Source organism: Neoarius graeffei, chromosome 1 (genome assembly GCF_027579695.1).
Source record: "Neoarius graeffei isolate fNeoGra1 chromosome 1, fNeoGra1.pri, whole genome shotgun sequence".
Classification (NCBI taxonomy): domain Eukaryota; kingdom Metazoa; phylum Chordata; class Actinopteri; order Siluriformes; family Ariidae; genus Neoarius; species Neoarius graeffei.
The window spans coordinates 29309401-29324656 of NC_083569.1; the positions used below are offsets into that span (position 1 = coordinate 29309401).

At 46.2% G+C, this 15256-nt stretch overlaps 1 protein-coding gene and 2 non-coding genes across 3 annotated transcripts; 2 read left to right on the forward strand and 1 right to left on the reverse strand.

The window, feature by feature from the left end:
• Window positions 1-250: 250 nt before the first annotated feature.
• Window positions 251-2327, reverse strand: LOC132884572 (uncharacterized). Its single transcript, XM_060918428.1, has 4 exons — window positions 2097-2327; window positions 1344-1972; window positions 857-1221; window positions 251-760 (listed from the first exon to the last, which is right to left on the reverse strand). Exons 2-4 carry the CDS (start codon window positions 1498-1500, stop codon window positions 251-253), a joined length of 1032 nt encoding a protein of 343 aa, XP_060774411.1. The 5' UTR covers window positions 1501-1972; window positions 2097-2327.
• A 9402-nt stretch (window positions 2328-11729) lies between these two features.
• Window positions 11730-11802, forward strand: trnaa-ugc (transfer RNA alanine (anticodon UGC)). Its single transcript has one exon. It is a non-coding gene; the product is annotated as a tRNA-Ala (tRNA).
• Window positions 11803-12629: 827 nt separating this feature from the next.
• On the forward strand, window positions 12630-12702 carry trnaa-cgc (transfer RNA alanine (anticodon CGC)). Its single transcript has one exon. It is a non-coding gene; the product is annotated as a tRNA-Ala (tRNA).
• Window positions 12703-15256: the final 2554 nt, after the last annotated feature.

A 15256-nucleotide genomic window follows, 5' to 3' on the forward strand; every position in this document is an offset into this window, starting at 1 on the left:
CTCTGTGTACCGTGAAACAGGAGGTGGTGGGCCAGCGGGAGGAGGCGGCGGGCCAGCGGGCGGAGGTGGCGCAGGTACAGATGGGGCTGCACCAGGTGTTGAGGCAGCCAAAGTCGTGGCTGGGAGCTGGAGAAAGGGAACAGGTGGTGCAGGAACAGTCATTGCTGGGAGCTGTACCAATGTACCAATGGGACAATTATGAGACCATTATTGTGTAAATTTGAGGGAAATCAATAAAAAAGGGGGAGACCTACCACTGAATAAGTGTCCGCTGGTTGATTTGAAACAACTGAATTGTTGTATCTGCCATCAACCGTGGGCTGGCGATGATCAAGTCACGGATGTGGTGGTAATCATCCAGAATTCTGGTCCACCTGGGAGTGGAAACACCGGCCTTCCTGGTAGTGCACTTGTGCAAAGTGCACAAGCGTGTGCACATGGCGTCTACCAAGCGGCTGGTACCAGGCCACTGAGCCGGCCCCCCAGGGTGACCTATCAAGCTGCGCTTGACGCTCTCCACACCCGGTGTGACTCCAGACCGCTTCGGTGCCTTGAATCGACCAGACGACAGCCGCTCCTGGTGACGTGGCTGGTAGTCGATCCTCTCCTTGTCGCTGTCTGGGAGTGCCACCCACAGCTGGATGACCTCGGTCACCTGTGGCTCAGTGAGGTAGGCGGCATCTCGCAGGTCCACCAGGTAAGCAGCCAGCTCTTGCACTTTGTCCCACCCAGGAATGCCATCCGGTCCAACGACGACGCCCTAAATAAAAAAAAAATTAAAAAGTATTCATTAGTAGTGGTAAATGTAAAATGTAGTAACATTAACTTGGAATTGAAATATCTGTTAGTGTCTTACCTGAGCCCCTGAAGTGGTGGGGGCAGCAGTAGCAGCAGGGTGCAGTCCTTGACCCGACGTGGACGGAACGGCGGCAGCAGCAACTGGACGCTGACCTCCACCCGTGGACGTGGACGGCAGTTCTGGTAGAGGTGGTGGTGAAAGTGCCCGACGCCTTGTGGTTGAGGGCCTCCTTTCAATGTCATGGTCATCGTCAGTCAGCACAGGAACTGTGATGTCCTCTGTCTCCTCCTCAAAGCCTTCGTCCTCAATGTCCTCGTCATCAATGTCCTCCACCAGCTGGTCCTCCTCCTCTTGGTTGTGGAGCGTTGGAGTAAGTGATATGCCAGTCTGGCTGTACAGGTACTCCATGGCCAACAATTCACCTATGAAAAGTAAAACAGAAAAACAGAAAATTGTTCATATTCAAGTAATACATTAAAATGTAACTATATGATACACTGCCTGAGGTAATTTTGTCCTTTTTGAATAAGTGATCAGTGCTAACCTGTGTAGACTCCAGGACTGCGGTACTGCTCATCCCAACGTTTTCCCAGAACGGCTTGGCTGAGCCGATCCACGGCCTCCTGCAGAACACTGCCGTAGGTGCGCATGGAAGTGGGTGCTTGAACAGAGTCCTTCATTCTGTCCTCGTTCCAGCGCATCAGTCCTTCCAGAAGATACGCCTGGAAATGCGAGGCGCTGGCACTGGTTCCTGATGGATAAATACATGAACACAAAAAAGTCAGGACCCCAGGTCACAGAATTATATGCCATGCTCCTCCTGTTATAACACAATTTCCATTACAACCAGACATACATTACAAAAGGAGTGTTACGCTCACATCACAAGTGAGAAATAATGTAGAGGAGGCATGGAGCCAGTTCACTTATTTTACTTTTCAAAGCCAGCGCTACAAATTCAACCAAAGAGTGAAACAAAACAAAAGCCAGAATATGAACTTTAAAGTCCTTCAAAGAGGCACGCCGCTCAAGATTGAAGGGGAGGCACTGAGAAGGACGTCGTCTTGCCCTCGCTGCTCTCTCCTACATAGAAAAAAGAGCCAGGTCATTTTGAAGGAGCATCAGGTGGACCCACGCGTCCCTCGTCAGCCTAATCGGCTACATCTTGCACACCTGAGAAGACACAAAAAAAAGCAGGAGGGCGGAAAAACCAAGACACGCCCTTTGGGCCGCCACAAGAAGTCATATCAAACTATTAATAAAGTACCCCCCCCCCAAAAAAAGAGAAAGTAAATACCTGGGATAAACCTAGTCAGGTGAAGATGGAAAGACTCCAGGGAGGTGGAGCCACGGGCACACCTGTAGCAGTTGAGCACCACGTCGCCTTTCTTCAGGGTGCCCTTGGAGGAGGCATGACGGCTGTTGGAGGAGGCATGGTGGCTGCTAGAGGAGGCATGGTGGCTGCTGTTTGCAGCTGTGTCTCACACTCTTGTGTGGCACGCACAAGTTCCTCATCGTCGGCCTCAGAAGGGCCTGGAGCACAAATAGTAAAATTGTTAGGTAGGCCTACAGTTACACACAGACAAATGTACACAGAGACAACACACAGACATGAATGTATGGAAGATGGTGCTTGCTTACCACAGAGAAAGCGCAACTGTTGGGGAATGGGTTCTGGGCGCCGATGTGCAGTGCTGGAGCCAGACAATTGCGGTGCTGGAGCTGAAAAAAAAAGACCGGAAAGATAAGGCAAAATGATTAACGCAACATACTGCATGCATGCATATTAACAGTTGGTGAATACTGAAAACCACTTACAGGGTTTCACAGGTGACACAAGTTTTTTGGCCAGCTGTGAGGGAGGCAAGTGTTTGCCACGTGCCAGCAGAGCTTTTACAGAGGCAGGCGTCCGTGGACCCGTTTGGATGGTGGTAGGTGACGGGGCAGAAGAAGAGGCGCTGGCACTGGAGGCTGGAGATGGCTGATGCTCCCTGGTACTGGTACCCTCAGCTGACCGTCTTTTCAAAATATATGCCTTGAAAAGGGCCATGTTGGTGTTGGGCCGTGCATTTGACTGTAGCACGTACCTGACGAGTTTCTGGTCCCCGTGGCTCTGGTCCTCGTACACCTCTTTCAGAGAGCGGCCCTCAAAGTCTCCAAACTCCAACAACAAACAGCCCGTGTCTCCTGTTGCCTGCGCTTGAGCCTGAAGCTCTTTCTTCTTGGCATATTTCCCCACTTCTCCAGGCAACTCTTTAATGTGCGATGTGTACTGAAGAAACAGTTGCTTATTTTCTGACAGAGGGTTTGGGAGTGCTGTTTCATTGGAAATGCTATGCAGCAAGGCTAATGCGTAGCCAAGCGAGTTCTCCAGAAGCCAAATGAATCTCTGACCCTGGTATTTACCAAACTGTAGCAGACAGTGAGCCAACACCAAAAACTGGTCAGATGGATCTCCCCCATTGCTCCTGACAAAGTTGGATGCCTCCTTCAGTACCTCCTCTTTGGGTTGGGCCCTTGCAGACACTTTGTTTTCCAGGCGGTTGGCCTCGCTTGTGGGTGCCATGAGGGGCCGGGCTGATGTGGCTGACTGCCGACGGAAAACTGGATACGCATGCATTTTCTGAAAGAAAGTGAACATAGGCTGTTAGCTGTAGTCATCTTCAAAACAACTATACTATACTACAATAAATGTATTACACCATGTAATTTAATTTAATGTAATTTCTACTGATTACTTGTCTACCCTTACTCTTAAAATAGCTGGACCTGTATGGGGTAGTAGTAAATCATGTAATGATTTAACCAATGAGTTTCTCCTCATGACCGCAAGATCTCGTAATTAGGCGACTGTAAAGACTGTTTCTTTTTTAACACGAATAAAATAAAATCTGCTATTTTCGATATTCAAACCGCTTGAGACATTAATATGACGGAATATACTAGAGCATACATCAACGTCACATATTCTTCTGTTTACTCGACATTCGGTAGCACTGTTTACAGTCTTTACATCTGCACATTCCTCATTGAATCGGCTAAACCATGGTCGGTTTTAAAACAAATAAACCGTTTTGAGTACATACAAATACATTTCAGTACGCAGTTTGCCTTTTACATTTAATCGGTTTAGTCTGATTAAACAAATGCGACAATTTCCCCCTTCCTCATACAAGTAAGCCAGATTTCAGGTGGGCAGGCTGTTTGTTTGACCATTTAACCCGTTTTCACCAGAAATGAAGCACAACAACACATTTTAAACCGTTTGGGTTTAATATCTTTTCGTATAAGTAAAAGATTTCCTTTACACCTACGTTAATGGTAGTCAATTACCACAGGCAGAAGAACAACACCGTGTATCACGAAACTTTATGAATTTTACACTCAGCATTTTATGTAAAATCAAGAATCAGTAGCGACTACATTTCTCCGTATCATCCACCAAAAATCTCAAAGTTACATATACATTTACCTAGGAGAAATGCAAGTCCACTTACCTCGTTGAATCGCTGTGATGTTCCGATCACGAATGACAAGAGAAAGAGCGGGCAGGGCCTAAAGTAAGCCCATGGGAGGCAACCTCATTGGTCAAAAGTAAGCCCACTGGCCCAAAGTAAGCCCATGGGAGGCAACCTCATTGGTCAAAAGTAAGCCCATGTCGGACCTGATTGGCCACTGTGGGCTTACTTTAGCGGTAACAGTGAGACACAGTAGGCGCAGGTAAGAGGTAGTGGGATCGATGCCCACATTCTCCAAAACCTCCATGTTACTTGCATTTTACAGAGAAAAACATTCTTGTCATCTTGCAAACCAGCCGAATCATCTGCACTTTCAGCCAAGTCAAGATCAAATTTCTTTCGCCACATTCAAAGCAGCACATCTGTGAAAACAGCCACTATTTGGATTAAACCCACAACCTTGGCACTGTTTGCAACAATGACCAAATCAACTAACTGCGCACTGCTTTTCTGCTGATATGCTCCTCTGATGAGCTCCGAAGGTGAGCTATCACAGATTCCTTTCAGTTTGCTTGGCTTTATTTCTTGAATTGCCCACTGACCTCAGAATCTCCAACTCACATTTTTCAACAGGCTTGTCATAGTCCCACCATCCACTATGAAATTCTAACTCTCGCTCGAGTGCAAAGTCAGCTGAGACAGCTTTTACCAACTGAAAATATGATGCTTACCTGCTTGTATTCTTAAAGCTGCTGGTGAAAAGCAAGCTGCTGTCGTGAAAAGGCACTTTTCACCACCTTCCAGCCAACTGCTCTCATTGAACAATGAAGCAACAAATGCTTCCTGAGGCATGCCCCAAAAGTGTGAGAAGCATGCCAGGGACTCCATGTGAGGAGATTGGGTTGTTTTAGGAGCAAAACCTGTGAAGCTTACCACCTGGTATTCATGCAAATGGGACTCAGAATACACTCCCCCAGAACAAAAGTCTGCTTCTGGGCAGTCGCTCACTTGAAAAAAAACAACCAACCAACCAATGGAAACTCAGGCATGGTTCCAGAGAGCAACGAGCAGGCCAGGAAGGGCAGTTTGGGGAGCTTGTGGTAGTTAGTTGGTCAAATGCTCAAACACAGCAGGGGAATTAGCTCAAGCGGTAGAGCGCTTGCTTAGCATGTAAGAGGTAGTGGGATCGATGCCCACATTCTCCAAAGCCGCCAGTTAACTTGCATTTTACAGAGAAAAACATTCTTGTCATCTTGCAAACCAGCCAAATCATCTGCACTTTCAGCCAAGTCAAGATCAAATTTCTTTCGCCACATTCAAAGCAGCACATCTGTGAAAATAGCCACTATTTGGATTAAACCCACAACCTTGGCACTGTTTGCAACAATGACCAAATCAACTAACTGCACACTGCTTTTCTGCTGATATGCTCTTCTGATGAGCTCCGAAGGTGAGCTATCACAAATTCCTTTCAGTTTGCTTGGCTTTATTTCTTGAATTGCCCACTGACCTCAGAATCTCCAACTCACATTTTTCAACAGGCTTGTCATAGTCCCACCATCCACTATGAAATTCTAACTCTCGCTCGAGTGCAAAGTCAGCTGAGACAGCTTTTACCAACTGAAAATATGATGCTTACCTCCTTGTATTCTTAAAGCTGGTGGTGAAAAGCAAGCTGCTGTCGTGAAAAGGCACTTTTCACCACCTTCCAGCCAACTGCTCTCATTGAACAATGAAGCAACAAATGCTTCCTGAGGCATGCCCCAAAAGTGTGAGAAGCATGCCAGGGACTCCATGTGAGGAGATTGGGTTGTTTTAGGGGCAAAACCCGTGAAGCTTACCACCTGGTATTCATGCAAATGGGACTCAGAATACACTCCCCCAGAACAAAAGTCTGCTTCGGGGCAGTCGCTCACTTGAAAATAAACAACCAACCAACCAATGGAAACTCAGGCATGGTTCCAGAGAGCAACGAGCAGGCCAGGAAGGGCAGTTTGGGGAGCTTGCGGTAGTTAGTTGGTCAAACTCTCAACTGTGGCAGGGGAATTAGCTCAAGTGGTAGAGCGCTTGCTTTGCATGTAAGAGGTAGTGGGATCAATGCCCACGTTCTCCAAAGCCGCCAGCTTACTTGCATTTTACAGAGAAAAACATTCTTGTCATCTTGCAAACCAGCCAAATCATCTGCACTTTCAGCCAAGTCAAGATCAAATTTCTTTCGCCACATTCAAAGCAGCACATCTGTGAAAATAGCCACTATTTGGATTAAACCCACAACCTTGGCACTGTTTGCAACAATGACCAAATCAACTAACTGCGCACTGCTTTTCTGCTGATATGCTCCTCTGATGAGCTCCGAAGGTGAGCTATCACAGATTCCTTTCAGTTTGCTTGGCTTTATTTCTTGAATTGCCCACTGACCTCAGAATCTCCAACTCACATTTTTCAACAGGCTTGTCATACTCCCACCATCCACTATGAAATTCTAACTCTCGCTCGAGTGCAAAGTCAGCTGAGACAGCTTTTACAAACTGAAAATATGATGCTTACCTGCTTGTATTCTTAAAGCTGCTGGTGAAAAGCAAGCTGCTGTCGTGAAAAGGCACTTTTCACCACCTTCCAGCCAACTGCTCTCATTGAACAATGAAGCAACAAATGCTTCCTGAGGCATGCCCCAAAAGTGTGAGAAGCATGCCAGGGACTCCATGTGAGGAGATTGGGTTGTTTTAGGGGCAAAACCCGTGAAGCTTACCACCTGGTATTCATGCAAATGGGAGTCAGAATACACTCCCCCAGAACAAAAGTCTGCTTCTGGGCAGTCGCTCACTTGAAAATAAACAACCAATGGAAACTCAGGCATGGTTCCAGAGAGCAACGAGCAGGCCAGGAAGGGCAGTTTGGGGAGCTTGCGGTAGTTAGTTGGTCAAACGCTCAAACACAGCAGGGGAATTAGCTCAAGTGGTAGAGCACTTGCTTTGCATGTAAGAGGTAGTGGGATCGATGCCCACATTCTCCAAAGCTGCCAGTTAACTTGCATTTTACAGAGAAAAACATTCTTGTCATCTTGCAAACCAGCCAAATCATCTGCACTTTCAGCCAAGTCAAGATCAAATTTCTTTCGCCACATTCAAAGCAGCACATTTGTGAAAACAGCCACTATTTGGATTAAACCCACAACCTTGGCACTGTTTGCAACAATGACCAAATCAACTAACTGCGCACTGCTTTTCTGCTGATATGCTCCTCTGATGAGCTCCGAAGGTGAGCTATCACAGATTCCTTTCAGTTTGCTTGGCTTTATTTCTTGAATTGCCCACTGACCTCAGAATCTCCAACTCACATTTTTCAACAGGCTTGTCATAGTCCCACCATCCACTATGAAATTCTAATTCTCGCTCGAGTGCAAAGTCAGCTGAGACAGCTTTTACCAACTGAAAATATGATGCTTACCTGCTTGTATTCTTAAAGCTGCTGGTGAAAAGCAAGCTGCTGTCGTGAAAAGGCACTTTTCACCACCTTCCAGCCAACTGCTCTCATTGAACAATGAAGCAACAAATGCTTCCTGAGGCATGCCCCAAAAGTGTGAGAAGCATGCCAGGGACTCCATGTGAGGAGATTGGGTTGTGTTAGGGGGAAAACCCGTGAAGCTTACCACCTGGTATTCATGCAAATGGGACTCAGAATACACTCCCCCAGAACAAAAGTCTGCTTCTGGGCAGTCGCTCACTTGAAAATAAACAACCAACCAACCAACGGAAACTCAGGCATGGTTCCAGAGAGCAACGAGCAGGCCAGGAAGGGCAGTTTGGGGAGCTTGCGGTAGTTAGTTGGTCAAACGCTCAAACACAGCAGGGGAATTAGCTCAAGTGGTAGAGCGCTTGCTTAGCATGTAAGAGGTAATGGGATGTATGCCCACATTCCCCAAAGCCGCCAGCTAACTTGCATTTTACAGAGAAAAACATTCTTGTCATCTTGCAAACCAGCCAAATCATCTGCACTTTCAGCCAAGTCAAGATCAAATTTCTTTCGCCACATTCAAAGCAGCACATCTGTGAAAACAGCCACTATTTGGATTAAACCCACAACCTTGGCACTGTTTGCAACAATGACCAAATCAACTAACTGCGCACTGCTTTTCTGCTGATATGCTCCTCTGATGAGCTCCGAAGGTGAGCTATCACAGATTCCTTTCAGTTTGCTTGGCTTTATTTCTTGAATTGCCCACTGACCTCAGAATCTCCAACTCACATTTTTCAACAGGCTTGTCATAGTCCCACCATCCACTATGAAATTCTAATTCTCGCTCGAGTGCAAAGTCAGCTGAGACAGCTTTTACCAACTGAAAATATGATGCTTACCTGCTTGTATTCTTAAAGCTGCTGGTGAAAAGCAAGCTGCTGTCGTGAAAAGGCACTTTTCACCACCTTCCAGCCAACTGCTCTCATTGAACAATGAAGCAACAAATGCTTCCTGAGGCATGCCCCAAAAGTGTGAGAAGCATGCCAGGGACTCCATGTGAGGAGATTGGGTTGTGTTAGGGGGAAAACCCGTGAAGCTTACCACCTGGTATTCATGCAAATGGGACTCAGAATACACTCCCCCAGAACAAAAGTCTGCTTCTGGGCAGTCGCTCACTTGAAAATAAACAACCAACCAGCCAACGGAAACTCAGGCATGGTTCCAGAGAGCAACGAGCAGGCCAGGAAGGGCAGTTTGGGGAGCTTGCGGTAGTTAGTTGGTCAAACGCTCAAACACAGCAGGGGAATTAGCTCAAGTGGTAGAGCGCTTGCTTAGCATGTAAGAGGTAATGGGATGTATGCCCACATTCTCCAAAGCCGCCAGCTAACTTGCATTTTACAGAGAAAAACATTTTTGTCATCTTGCAAACCAGCCAAATCATCTGCACTTTCAGCCAAGTCAAGATCAAATTTCTTTCGCCACATTCAAAGCAGCACATCTGTGAAAACAGCCACTATTTGGATTAAACCCACAACCTTGGCACTGTTTGCAACAATGACCAAATCAACTAACTGCACACTGCTTTTCTGCTGATATGCTCCTCTGATGAGCTCCGAAGGTGAGCTATCACAGATTCCTTTCAGTTTGCTTGGCTTTATTTCTTGAATTGCCCACTGACCTCAGAATCTGCAACTCACATTTTTCAACAGGCTTGTCATAGTCCCACCATCCACTATGAAATTCTAACTCTTGCTCGAGTGCAAAGTCAGCTGAGACAGCTTTTACAAACTGAAAATATGATGCTTACCTCCTTGTATTCTTAAAGCTGGTGGTGAAAAGCAAGCTGCTGTCGTGAAAAGGCACTTTTCACCACCTTCCAGCCAATTGATCTCATTGAACAATGAAGCAACAAATGCTTCCTGAGGCATGCCCCAAAAGTGTGAGAAGCATGCCAGGGACTCCATGTGAGGAGATTGGGTTGTTTTAGGGGCAAAACCCGTGAAGCTTACCACCTGGTATTCATGCAAATGGGACTCAGAATACACTCCCCCAGAACAAAAGTCTGCTTCTGGGCAGTCGCTCACTTGAAAATAAACAACCAACCAACCAATGGAAACTCAGGCATGGTTCCAGAGAGCAACGAGCAGGCCAGGAAGGGCAGTTTGGGGAGCTTGCGGTAGTTAGTTGGTCAAACGCTCAAACACAGCAGGGGAATTAGCTCAAGTGGTAGAGCGCTTGCTTCGCATGTAAGAGGTAGTGGGATCAATGCCCACGTTCTCCAAAGCCGCCAGCTTACTTGCATTTTACAGAGAAAAACATTCTTGTCATCTTGCAAACCAGCCAAATCATCTGCACTTTCAGCCAAGTCAAGATCAAATTTCTTTCGCCACATTCAAAGCAGCACATCTGTGAAAATAGCCACTATTTGGATTAAACCCACAACCTTGGCACTGTTTGCAACAATGACCAAATCAACTAACTGCGCACTGCTTTTCTGCTGATATGCTCCTCTGATGAGCTCCGAAGGTGAGCTATCACAGATTCCTTTCAGTTTGCTTGGCTTTATTTCTTGAATTGCCCACTGACCTCAGAATCTCCAACTCACATTTTTCAACAGGCTTGTCATACTCCCACCATCCACTATGAAATTCTAACTCTCGCTCGAGTGCAAAGTCAGCTGAGACAGCTTTTACAAACTGAAAATATGATGCTTACCTGCTTGTATTCTTAAAGCTGCTGGTGAAAAGCAAGCTGCTGTCGTGAAAAGGCACTTTTCACCACCTTCCAGCCAACTGATCTCATTAAACAATGAAGCAACAAATGCTTCCTGAGGCATGCCCCAAAAGTGTGAGAAGCATGCCAGGGACTCCATGTGAGGAGATTGGGTTGTGTTAGGGGGAAAACCCGTGAAGCTTACCACCTGGTATTCATGCAAATGGGACTCAGAATACACTCCCCCAGAACAAAAGTCTGCTTCTGGGCAGTCGCTCACTTGAAAATAAACAACCAACCAACCAACGGAAACTCAGGCATGGTTCCAGAGAGCAACGAGCAGGCCAGGAAGGGCAGTTTGGAGAGCTTGCGGTAGTTAGTTGGTCAAACGCTCAAACACAGCAGGGGAATTAGCTCAAGTGGTAGAGCGCTTGCTTAGCATGTAAGAGGTAATGGGATGTATGCCCACATTCCCCAAAGCCACCAGCTAACTTGCATTTTACAGAGAAAAACATTCTTGTCATCTTGCAAACCAGCCAAATCATCTGCACTTTCAGCCAAGTCAAGATCAAATTTCTTTCGCCACATTCAAAGCAGCACATCTGTGAAAACAGCCACTATTTGGATTAAACCCACAACCTTGGCACTGTTTGCAACAATGACCAAATCAACTAACTGCGCACTGCTTTTCTGCTGATATGCTCCTCTGATGAGCTCCGAAGGTGAGCTATCACAGATTCCTTTCAGTTTGCTTGGCTTTATTTCTTGAATTGCCCACTGACCTCAGAATCTCCAACTCACATTTTTCAACAGGCTTGTCATAGTCCCACCATCCACTATGAAATTCTAACTCTCGCTCGAGTGCAAAGTCAGCTGAGACAGCTTTTACAAACTGAAAATATGATGCTTACCTGCTTGTATTCTTAAAGCTGCTGGTGAAAAGCAAGCTGCTGTCGTGAAAAGGCACTTTTCACCACCTTCCAGCCAACTGCTCTCATTGAACAATGAAGCAACAAATGCTTCCTGAGGCATGCCCCAAAAGTGTGAGAAGCATGCCAGGGACTCCATGTGAGGAGATTGGGTTGTTTTAGGGGCAAAACCCGTGAAGCTTACCACCTGGTATTCATGCAAATGGGAGTCAGAATACACTCCCCCAGAACAAAAGTCTGCTTCTGGGCAGTCGCTCACTTGAAAATAAACAACCAATGGAAACTCAGGCATGGTTCCAGAGAGCAACGAGCAGGCCAGGAAGGGCAGTTTGGGGAGCTTGCGGTAGTTAGTTGGTCAAACGCTCAAACACAGCAGGAGAATTAGCTCAAGTGGTAGAGCGCTTGCTTTGCATGTAAGAGGTAGTGGGATCGATGCCCACATTCTCCAAAGCCGCCAGTTAACTTGCATTTTACAGAGAAAAACATTCTTGTCATCTTGCAAACCAGCCAAATCATCTGCACTTTCAGCCAAGTCAAGATCAAATTTCTTTCGCCACATTCAAAGCAGCACATCTGTGAAAATAGCCACTATTTGGATTAAACCCACAACCTTGGCACTGTTTGCAACAATGACCAAATCAACTAACTGCGCACTGCTTTTCTGCTGATATGCTCCTCTGATGAGCTCCGAAGGTGAGCTATCACAGATTCCTTTCAGTTTGCTTGGCTTTATTTCTTGAATTGCCCACTGACCTCAGAATCTCCAACTCACATTTTTCAACAGGCTTGTCATACTCCCACCATCCACTATGAAATTCTAACTCTCGCTCGAGTGCAAAGTCAGCTGAGACAGCTTTTACAAACTGAAAATATGATGCTTACCTGCTTGTATTCTTAAAGCTGCTGGTGAAAAGCAAGCTGCTGTCGTGAAAAGGCACTTTTCACCACCTTCCAGCCAACTGCTCTCATTGAACAATGAAGCAACAAATGCTTCCTGAGGCATGCCCCAAAAGTGTGAGAAGCATGCCAGGGACTCCATGTGAGGAGATTGGGTTGTTTTAGGGGCAAAACCCGTGAAGCTTACCACCTGGTATTCATGCAAATGGGAGTCAGAATACACTCCCCCAGAACAAAAGTCTGCTTCTGGGCAGTCGCTCACTTGAAAATAAACAACCAATGGAAACTCAGGCATGGTTCCAGAGAGCAACGAGCAGGCCAGGAAGGGCAGTTTGGGGAGCTTGCGGTAGTTAGTTGGTCAAACGCTCAAACACAGCAGGGGAATTAGCTCAAGTGGTAGAGCGCTTGCTTCGCATGTAAGAGGTAGTGGGATCGATGCCCACATTCTCCAAAGCCACCAGCTAACTTGCATTTTACAGAGAAAAACATTCTTGTCATCTTGCAAACCAGCCAAATCATCTGCACTTTCAGCCAAGTCAAGATCAAATTTCTTTCGCCACATTCAAAGCAGCACATCTGTGAAAATAGCCACTATTTGGATTAAACCCACAACCTTGGCACTGTTTGCAACAATGACCAAATCAACTAACTGCACACTGCTTTTCTGCTGATATGCTCTTCTGATGAGCTCCGAAGGTGAGCTATCACAGATTCCGTTCAGTTTGCTTGGCTTTATTTCTTGAATTGCCCACTGACCTCAGAATCTCCAACTCACATTTTTCAACAGGCTTGTCATAGTCCCACCATCCACTATGAAATTCTAACTCTCGCTCGAGTGCAAAGTCAGCTGAGACAGCTTTTACCAACTGAAAATATGATGCTTACCTCCTTGTATTCTTAAAGCTGGTGGTGAAAAGCAAGCTGCTGTCGTGAAAAGGCACTTTTCACCACCTTCCAGCCAACTGCTCTCATTGAACAATGAAGCAACAAATGCTTCCTGAGGCATGCCCCAAAAGTGTGAGAAGCATGCCAGGGACTCCATGTGAGGAGATTGGGTTGTTTTAGGGGCAAAACCCGTGAAGCTTACCACCTGGTATTCATGCAAATGGGACTCAGAATACACTCCCCCAGAACAAAAGTCTGCTTCTGGGCAGTCGCTCACTTGAAAATAAACAACCAACCAACCAACGGAAACTCAGGCATGGTTCCAGAGAGCAACGAGCAGGCCAGGAAGGGCAGTTTGGGGAGCTTGCGGTAGTTAGTTGGTCAAACGCTCAAACACAGCAGGGGAATTAGCTCAAGTGGTAGAGCGCTTGCTTAGCATGTAAGAGGTAATGGGATGTATGCCCACATTCTCCAAAGCCGCCAGCTAACTTGCATTTTACAGAGAAAAACATTTTTGTCATCTTGCAAACCAGCCAAATCATCTGCACTTTCAGCCAAGTCAAGATCAAATTTCTTTCGCCACATTCAAAGCAGCACATCTGTGAAAACAGCCACTATTTGGATTAAACCCACAACCTTGGCACTGTTTGCAACAATGACCAAATCAACTAACTGCGCACTGCTTTTCTGCTGATATGCTCCTCTGATGAGCTCCGAAGGTGAGCTATCACAGATTCCTTTCAGTTTGCTTGGCTTTATTTCTTGAATTGCCCACTGACCTCAGAATCTCCAACTCACATTTTTCAACAGGCTTGTCATAGTCCCACCATCCACTATGAAATTCTAACTCTTGCTCGAGTGCAAAGTCAGCTGAGACAGCTTTTACAAACTGAAAATATGATGCTTACCTCCTTGTATTCTTAAAGCTGGTGGTGAAAAGCAAGCTGCTGTCGTGAAAAGGCACTTTTCACCACCTTCCAGCCAACTGATCTCATTGAACAATGAAGCAACAAATGCTTCCTGAGGCATGCCCCAAAAGTGTGAGAAGCATGCCAGGGACTCCATGTGAGGAGATTGGGTTGTTTTAGGGGCAAAACCCGTGAAGCTTACCACCTGGTATTCATGCAAATGGGACTCAGAATACACTCCCCCAGAACAAAAGTCTGCTTCTGGGCAGTCGCTCACTTGAAAATAAACAACCAACCAACCAATGGAAACTCAGGCATGGTTCCAGAGAGCAACGAGCAGGCCAGGAAGGGCAGTTTGGGGAGCTTGCGGTAGTTAGTTGGTCAAACGCTCAAACACAGCAGGGGAATTAGCTCAAGTGGTAGAGCGCTTGCTTCGCATGTAAGAGGTAGTGGGATTGATGCCCACATTCTCCAAAGCCGCCAGCTAACTTGCATTTTACAGAGAAAAACATTCTTGTCATCTTGCAAACCAGCCAAATCATCTGCACTTTCAGCCAAGTCAAGATCAAATTTCTTTCGCCACATTCAAAGCAGCACATTTGTGAAAACAGCCACTATTTGGATTAAACCCACAACCTTGGCACTGTTTGCAACAATGACCAAATCAACTAACTGCGCACTGCTTTTCTGCTGATATGCTCCTCTGATGAGCTCCGAAGGTGAGCTATCACAGATTCCTTTCAGTTTGCTTGGCTTTATTTCTTGAATTGCCCACTGACCTCAGAATCTCCAACTCACATTTTTCAACAGGCTTGTCATAGTCCCACCATCCACTATGAAATTCTAACTCTCGCTCGAGTGCAAAGTCAGCTGAGACAGCTTTTACAAACTGAAAATATGATGCTTACCTCCTTGTATTCTTAAAGCTGGTGGTGAAAAGCAAGCTGCTGTCATGAAAAGGCACTTTTCACCACCTTCCAGCCAATTGATCTCATTGAACAATGAAGCAACAAATGCTTCCTGAGGCATGCCCCAAAAGTGTGAGAAGCATGCCAGGGACTCCATGTGAGGAGATTGGGTTGTTTTAGGGGCAAAACCCGTGAAGCTTACCACCTGGTATTCATGCAAATGGGACTCAGAATACACTCCCCCAGAACAAAAGTCTGCTTCTGGGCAGTCGCTCACTTGAAAATAAACAACCAACCAACCAAT